At 41.4% G+C, this 8,269-nt stretch overlaps 2 protein-coding genes across 3 annotated transcripts; one reads left to right on the top strand and one right to left on the bottom strand.

Annotated features, from left to right (window-relative positions):
• Nucleotides 1-240: 240 nt before the first annotated feature.
• On the bottom strand, nucleotides 241-4,731 carry SMCO3 (single-pass membrane protein with coiled-coil domains 3). Of its 2 annotated transcripts, none has more exons than XM_075498469.1 (3): nucleotides 4,663-4,731; nucleotides 4,086-4,153; nucleotides 241-2,309 (listed from the first exon to the last, which is right to left on the bottom strand). In XM_075498469.1, the coding sequence occupies exon 3, from the start codon at nucleotides 2,290-2,292 to the stop codon at nucleotides 1,615-1,617; it is 678 nt and encodes a 225-aa protein (XP_075354584.1). In that variant the 5' UTR covers nucleotides 2,293-2,309; nucleotides 4,086-4,153; nucleotides 4,663-4,731; the 3' UTR covers nucleotides 241-1,614. The 2 variants fall into 2 exon arrangements, with proteins under 2 accessions (XP_075354584.1, XP_075354593.1); XM_075498478.1 differs by having other exon boundaries at nucleotides 241-2,306; nucleotides 4,663-4,726.
• Nucleotides 4,732-4,976: 245 nt separating this feature from the next.
• Nucleotides 4,977-7,880, top strand: C1H12orf60 (chromosome 1 C12orf60 homolog). Its single transcript, XM_075516793.1, has 2 exons — nucleotides 4,977-5,013; nucleotides 7,066-7,880. The coding sequence occupies exons 1-2, from the start codon at nucleotides 4,977-4,979 to the stop codon at nucleotides 7,878-7,880; spliced, it is 852 nt and encodes a 283-aa protein (XP_075372908.1).
• The last annotated feature ends 389 nt before the right edge of the window (nucleotides 7,881-8,269 follow it).

Below are 8,269 nucleotides of genomic sequence, written 5' to 3'. Positions count from 1 at the left end.
CTGGTCCCAGTTTGTCAGTCCCTGACACCCATCCATGTTCCTGAACCCTGGGCTTTCTCTCTGATGGCTGGCAGAGCTGCTTGAGAGCCAGCAGCTGCATTGCCATCTAGCGGCTTTTGAACACAAAAGCAAAGAGGAGTCAGAAAAGATGATTAAAAGTGGGAACAGTAGAAAAAGAAAAACAGCAAAACACCAAAACCCAAAATTGAAGGGTTATGAAGCCAATGGAAAGCTTCCCTGTTGTAATCTCACCCATCTCTTTACTTTCACAGGCACGATCGAGTTATTAATATAATCTAATATTGCTAATATTGAATATTAATAAACAAGTATGAATTCGAGTACGCTTTTAGTATGGGAAATGCTGGTACTAAAAAAGGAACCTATACACAATCCTACTAGATTAGTCTATCATGGATATAAAAAAGAATTTATAAATTGCATCTATAATGAAAATTTTAATATTTTTTCATTATTTGGTTTAAGATTGGTTTTTCAGATAGAACAAAAAAAAAATCAAGTACAGGAAAGAGAGGTCTTACAATATTCAGGTACATTTTTATTAATTCTTAAATTACCTTTTTTTTCCCAAAGATCAAAGCAAAAAAAGCAAACCACAGCAAATCAGAGCAAGAGACTGCAAATCATGTTCTTACTTCCAGCTTTGTTTTTAAAATCTGAAAAATAAGGACATTTGGTAGCATATTGTGAAATGCAGAATCCGAGGATGCTCTTGGCAGTTCCACGTTGGTGGGACTAGGTAAAGCACGAGAACATAAATTTAGTGCATTAAAGGGCTGTAATCCTACAGACACTTGTATGTGTGTATAATCCCATTTCAATCAACAGAGCAGCAACTGTGCACAGAAATATTTGCCTGTGGGTTGGCAGGAGCGCGGCATTGCTGAACATAAGAGGTTATTCACAGCCAGGCATGCATGGAACACTACAGCCCATTTCCCTCAGTTGTGGGGCAAGGTGGTGTGTAGGCTCACGCTTCTTACCTGCTAATCTACTGGGACTAGAGTTTATTTAAAGAAGATCTCTGGCTGGCTCCTTAGGCCGGGATGGGACAGGAAATAGCAGTTAAATATGCTTCAGCTAGTCCTTGTAAGCAGTTCAATGATCAGGGAATTCAGCCTATCAGATTTAGCACTAATCCACACTAAGAGTTTAGCAGCCACAGCTGTCCTGATGAGCCCTCCAGATGACGACGTGGAGTGGCTTGTTGAAATTTTCTCCCACCATATTGTCATCTTTGATATAGAAACACAGTAAGAGAAAAATCACACCTTCTCACCACTACTGCTCCAGCAGTGAATATTATTGTCACTAGTACAAATTACAGTTCAAGGTTATCTACGATGCATTCCAGAAAATAGCTGAAAGAAGGGTGCGAAGTATTTGAAGCATTACCTCACAGAAGCACCTATGAGCCAGTTCCCTATTAATATATTTCAGTGCCAATTCCCTGATCTGTCACATCTCTTGCTCTGCTGCCACTAATAAGAAAAAAGCCATCAGTAGTTCATTTACCATAATGAATCAAAAAGGTTTCTGCAGGCGTAGCTGCTGCAGCCACTGTCACAGCAGGAGAGAGAGCTCCAGCTTCATTCACTGAACCTGCTGTCTCACCAAAGAAGTCACTTCACGTATGGCACGCTGGTACTTTTCTGAGGCTGCTTTAAACTCAGACAGGTGCTTCTCGTAGCTTCTCACAGCTGCCAGAAGCTGATTCCTCTCCACGGCTCCCAGGATGGCATGGAGGATCATTTCAATGCCGAGCCCAAGAATGGCGATGCTGATTCCCCCAAGAACAGATGCCCCTATCTGCGCAAGGAGACTGATGAGCTTGCTCACAGTGAGAGTTATAAGATTGGAGCCAAGAAGTTTGATAGCTACCATCCCAGCTGTTGAAGTCGCTTCTCCAAGAATAATGGAAAAAACTTTATGGGCTATTGCAATTTTCTCCAACTCAGGCTCTTTGATGTCATACAGCTTCTGGTAGAGCACAGGCTCTAGCTTTTCCTTCATGTCACTATCAATCTTCTGTACCTGATGCTGAATCTCACTCATTGCTTGAATGATAATGTCACAGTTTTCCTTGACAGTGCTGCTCTCTCTCATCTGAATGTGGGTAATGGTACAGCCCAGGTGTTCATTCAGCACTCCAGCCAGCTCATTTGTTGCACGGAAATTTGTGGACATGCAGTCGAGCAATTCCTGGTGCAGATGGATCAATTCTTGCCTTCTTTTGGGGTTATCTGGGTAAAGGAGGTCACTCAGCGCCATTCTTCAGAAATAGACTACTTCAAAAGAGAAAAGAAATCTCTTACTCTGTTCAACACCCATAACACTAGTTCTTAAAGAGCAGTGAAATGTCCTCTGTCTCTGCCTCACTGGTTCTTTTTACACTCAGCAAGTCAAATCTCAAGGCATAGCTCGTAAATATAGAAATCTTAATTCTTGTTTGGGATCTTTAGCCAAATGATTGGAAAAGGACCGTATGAGACATTGGATATACTCAGAGCAACCAAAATAGCTAACAAATACGTACTTAGCAGATTGGTAAAATGAACATGGGTCATTTTTCACCTTGGAAACTGAAAATGGTAGAAGCTGAACTAGTTCACTAAAAACCAGAACAATCTCATCTAATCAGCAAAATCTAAAATAAGCTGGGGAAATGAAAGGCCTATTCTAGACACACTTTTGTATCAGCCTATTTTTTTCAGCTAGTGGCATCTGATTTTTAAAGAACTATGATGACTGGTGGAGTGGGCACAGTCTGTATCACCATAAGTGATCACCATAAGAGTGTTTTATGTCAGTGTAGCTTATTTGTCCTCACATTCAAGAGAAAATGTTAATATAGAAGTATTTTGTGCTTATACTAATAAACTCACACTTGGCAATTCATAGCGAATAGTAAAATTATCTATAATAAGCCCATGCTAACCTATATCACCTTACACACATCTCCCACTGTGCTTTCTTCCATGATATTTATAAAGCCCCTGCTCCCTCATTGCTTATTCACCTCCCTAATGCTGTAATTGATTCCCCATTGTTTTTTCCCTCGTGAACATCAAACAGCTGCAGACAGCCCCATGATGTTCAGCATGCCCTGTAAGCACTGTGAGGTGCACCTACTCCAGCGGGATGTCTGTGATGGCAGACTGCCTTGGAGCAGCACGCACCAGCTTGCAGGGAGAGCCCCGCTTGCGCAGCCACGCTCCCTCCATAACCAAGGTGCCCTCTGTGGAGCTAATATCAGCAGGTGCTCACCAAGCTCCTAGGACGTGACTGAGCAGAATATGGCCCTCACACAAAATTTAAATTCTTTGCTTCTTCCCCCCAAACACTTGTGTCTAATCCTTATCATCACTGTTCTTCTCCGAGCCATCGCTGGTTTACCAGCAAAAGGGCATGTTTAATACATTTTTCTTCATTACCTGCATGTCAACATACAGAGTCCAACATGACTGAGTTACCAGTGATCATGGAGTTACTCCTCATCACTAAGCTTCTGTAATAAACTCTGTAGCACTTCCCTTTAACCCATCACTAGCTGCAAAGTAAAAATGCTTTAGCATGATTTTGACTTAAAAGCATGTGTCTTACTTTGCAACAGGGGCAAACTATGAATGAGTAGGATGACTCATTTCTCTGTTGGTACTTTTGTGTTCTCAGCCCTCTTATTGCAAATCTGGGCCACTTTTATGCAGTGTTTCACATTTTTCCAAGATAAACGTCTTCTTGCTGTTGGTGCCTACATATCACAGTTATAGCTACAAATAGTTATGTGTAGGGGACTAGCTAGATGTTTCTTTTTAAAAAGCTACCTTTTTGTCATTGTAGTTCTTTGTAGTTCTTGCATTATCTGCTAAATGCAAATCATCTGACACTGACCCAGATGTATTTTACTAGACACACCCTCCCCCACAAGATCACTGTAGAAAAACAGAATTATTTCAACAGCCCCCTAGCCACTTTTACTCTCAGTGTTGAAATACAAGCCAGTTTGAAGATAATTTTTTCCACAGTATTTTGCACAGTACTGTGCATTTCTTCCAGCCACTTACCTTGTAGCTCCTTGTAGCTTGTAGTTAAAGAGAATAAACTCTTTAACACATCTTTCTTTTTCTTCAAGCTGGAGGGAGCAAAGTACATATACAGTAAAGGTTTGTGATTTTCAGGAAACATGAAGCCATGTCAATACAAGGTCTGAATTCATATCAGTCCTGCCTCAGTGATGTTGCTAGCTTGCTCTCTGACTCAGTGTGATATTAGACCCTTTCCACTCCAGTGATGTTTTGTTGAAAGGTCATTTGTTTTTCCTTATTTGTAGAAACTGAGAAGACAAAATGTTCTAAGAGGAACGGCACTTCAACAAACATTTTACGTACTAGAGAGCTGTGGAGGAGAATTTTAGCATCTATTCTTTATGCATGATTACTTCACCTTCCAATAACTGCTCTAGATTTTGTCTCTTAATGCTAAAATTACCTCTTACTCTTCACATTAACACTTTTTCTCGTTTTTGCATTTGCTTTCTAGAGTTAAGCAGGCCACATATATTTCCATATTTCTGACTATTTCTCCAGCTCCAGGGAGATTTTTCTCCAGAAACCCTTCTAATTAAACATTTAGACTGCCTACCTGATTTTGTCTGAGTGCTCCTGCAATCAGTTGAATGTGTACGGGACAGTGACTTCATCCTCTTTCCCCTGTGTTCCTCTGGTGGTTTCCAGTAGCATGTGATGAGTTAGGGATCCAGAGCCTGGGCTTCAGCTGGGTCCTGTTGCCTGCCTGCTCGTCATTAATTCTACTGTGTGATGTTTACCCAGATTAGTTTCATTTTCTTCCTCCTTTCCCCTTCCTTCCAATTTTAACACATTTCAGTTTATTCCATGCTAGTTCCCAACTGTTAGGTCCTCCAAAGTCCTTCTGTTCCTGGAGAGAATAGGTATAGCATGAATCCCTCTGCCTACAACAAAGGTACCATCACAGGTACCTACAGCCATGGCTGAAAGGGGGTGGTATTACTTGCTGTTCTCAGAACATAAAACACGTAGGACAGCGCTTTTCATTCCTACAGATACAGGATTGGTTTTTGTACTGGGATTTATACATTTCTATTGTTTATAAGTATAAACAATAAACACTAATGCTTGCAGCTATTCCTTGAAATAATGAATTGTTGCCATGACTGGTTTTGTACACCTATGAATTATGGAAGAAAAGTTGAACAGTCCCACACAAATAGAAAAATAGATACCACAGGCAGTGAAAACAGGCTTTGTCTGTCCCAGCAAGACAAGCTTGTACTTCTGCCTTCATCTAAGCTAGACATCTTCCATGCTCTGATCCTTAGAAAGGTGGACTTGCTGCCCACTAGACTCTGGTCATGAATGCTGCCTCCCCAGTAGAGAATGGTTGAGTTCTCAGATGAAAGTAAAAGATCAAGCATAAAATGAGTACTCTGCAGTTGCCAGCTTGTTTTCCCCTGAAAGCTGAGCTATTCTATTCAACCCAGAGCCAGAGTACCAAACTCCCATTGTTTTCAGAGCTGTAAGCATGCGAAGATGAGCTGAGAGAGAACACTAATGATTTAACTATTACATTTCTGCAATGGTCAATTAGTTGTGACTCCTGTTATTAACTGAGAATGCCATGTAGTCCTGAAATACTTCTTCCAATATTGGACTGAATTGAATTCACCAGGCTGCAACTGCCTCTGTCACATTCTGTAGTCTGGAAGCTGCTTTCGGGTCCTCAAGGTTTACAGTGGATGCAAATTCTTCTCTTCTAGAGTCCCTACTCTATTGTTTGGAATAGGACAGAAAATCATTTAAACAATAAGTAAGCAATTTTGTTCCTGCTTTACCCCAGGTCTTTAGGGAAGATTAATAGCTATTGTTTCAGACCTATTAAGTTTGGGGGAAGGACTTCATCTGGAGTGTCTGTCACCCTTTTTTTGCTGCAATTTCCCGGGTGCTCTCCTCTGATGCCTTGAGAGTGGAAGAAGTGGTGTGGAGCCCCAGAGCCAGCTCTGGCTGAACAGCAGTGGAGGCTAAAATCAACTTTGCCATTTCACACAATTTCAGATCACTTTTGCCATGGGAAGGGAAAGGAGGAAGAGGCAGATGGTTGAGCTGAGCAGTGAGAGAAAAGTTTTAAAAAGTATGCAGTGGGATGGGCAGTTGCAACTGCTTGGACACATGTAACTGCACATCTAACCACAGCAACAGCTGATGAAACGTCTGCTGCAACCAGTCTGGCTTTCCAGGGCTCTGGCACAAGCAAAGGCAAAATCAGGAGCAGTCCCTCAGCCGTGTCCTGTCCCAGGACTGTGCCTGCAGTTGGCCTTGGGAGAACTCGTAGGTGCAAGCAGGACATAACTTCCTCAGTAGTCAAAACAGTAGCAAGACGTTTTGTACTTCCACCTATCAAGGGGTGCTTGCAACATCTAGCTGCTGTATGAACTGACAGATGTGGGTCACTTCACAGGAAACTGATAGCCCGACAAACATCGCATTACTCGGCCTTCAATTGCTTTGCCTCTTGAATGTATATGTCTGATGCATTTGATTTTGCTGTGTCTATTCCTCCCACCCCAGAATATGAGTTTAATTCTATGTAGACCCACCAATATATACAAACTGAAGGAATATAGTTCTATGGATGATGTAAAGTAGATTGTTTGCTAGGACTCCTATAAATTTACCAATAAACACCAAAGGGCAAGAATAATTCACTTACAGCACTTCCATTGCTTTTCAGACTGCATGCTGAAGATCAGAGTCATACTTCCTGCAGCCATAAGAATAATGATACTTGCAGCTGTTTACACCATATTTTGCTGGCCTGCTTGGTAAGACCCCTGCAAAAGCTGACAAAGAGCTTTTTCTGTATTTTCTTCTAACTGTAATGTCTTGGAGGAAGGTGGGTCAGGTGGGTTGATAATTTGTAATATTGTTTTCAGAAATGTAACATTCCATCTGAAAATATATTCAGTTTTATTGCCCTGTGTCTTCTGGATTTCCTCTGTTTGCTTTTCAGAGTCAGACACCACTCCAGAAATGTTAGCCTGCCTCGGTTTTAAGAGTGATAAAGAAAGGCTGGTCAGGGCCTGCCAGAATCTGCATGACTTAGTGTACATCTATGTCTCTTCAACCAACACCATATTCCGACTGCTCAATGAGCATCTTGGCACCAACTTCCCCATCATGTCAGTAAAAGAAAACTTCAGCATTAAAGACAATCTGCAGCTCCTGGTCAGTGCTTTAAAAGAGATGCAAGCCACTGTGGAAACAAAAGACAAAGATGTACAGGAAAGCATCAGCCACAGTTTGTATGCTAAGATTGCTGGTCCCATTACCTCCTTGCAGGACAAGATCACTGCAGTAAAGGAACTTCATGAGAATTACAAGGGGGTTGTAGAAAGCACCATGGGTGTACTCGTTGCAGTCATGATGAAACATGACAATTTCCCTGACACAGTAGAGTCTACTATTCATCAGTTAATGAGTTCACCTGCCTTATCCCTCCAAGTATCAGAACTTCTCATGGACTATGCTGATATTGTGAAGACGCTGCAACAAAATGAGACACCAAATACCACAGAAGGCAGCTCCTCCTCGAGTGGAACGTCACAACAGCTCAGGCTTCGCTCTCTACCCTCCTCCTCTTCACTTGTTTTCCTACAGGCTATGGTTCAAGGACACAGATCCATAAAGAAAAGCGTGAAAATAGAAGCTGACTACTTAGAGGAGGCTTTCAGGTTGCTGAAGCCACCTTGTGAAGCATTCCAAACCTTTGTTAAAATGGTTGAAGCCTGTGTCCCAGTGATAACACATAAGCAGCAAGAGGCATAAATGTGCTGATGTGTCAGAAATCCATCTTGATTCCTGTAATTCTCACATAAGAAAGAGTTTAAGCATGTTTGAACACGCATACAAGAGGTATCTGCAGCAGCTGCTTCTAATCTTTTCATTCTTTTTTGAAATCTGAGCTTAGTATCTTTGAGCATTTAGAGGTCAAGATCAAGTTCTGACAACTTATTATTTGAAATCACTGGTAAACCAAGAGCAACAAGAAAGTAACATGAAATATGGATAGAAAACAAGCTAATAGTAAAATAGTTTTGTATTAAATCTGTTTTAGCTGCCTGGGCAAGCATGTCTCAGGATTTCAGGGGGAGTAGTTCCGTTTCACAGAACATGTTACTAGGTTTTAGATGATTATATGATGGTCTCTGCCATTA

The sequence above is a fragment of the Mycteria americana genome, chromosome 1 (assembly GCF_035582795.1).
Source record: "Mycteria americana isolate JAX WOST 10 ecotype Jacksonville Zoo and Gardens chromosome 1, USCA_MyAme_1.0, whole genome shotgun sequence".
NCBI lineage: Eukaryota > Metazoa > Chordata > Aves > Ciconiiformes > Ciconiidae > Mycteria > Mycteria americana.
Note: the sequence above shows the minus strand (reverse complement) of the source record. Positions and strands in the feature narration are given on the sequence as shown.

Excerpts from the sequence above, each read along its gene's own strand:
- SMCO3 (XM_075498469.1), bottom strand. The coding sequence starts at position 2,292 with ATGGCGCTGAGTGACCTCCTTTACCCAGATAACCCCAAAAGAAGGCAA.
- C1H12orf60 (XM_075516793.1), top strand. The coding sequence starts at position 4,977 with ATGAATCCCTCTGCCTACAACAAAGGTACCATCACAG. Across the intron at positions 5,014-7,065 it reads CAACAAAGGTACCATCACAG|AGTCAGACACCACTCCAGAA; the intron begins GTACCTACAGCC and ends TTTGCTTTTCAG.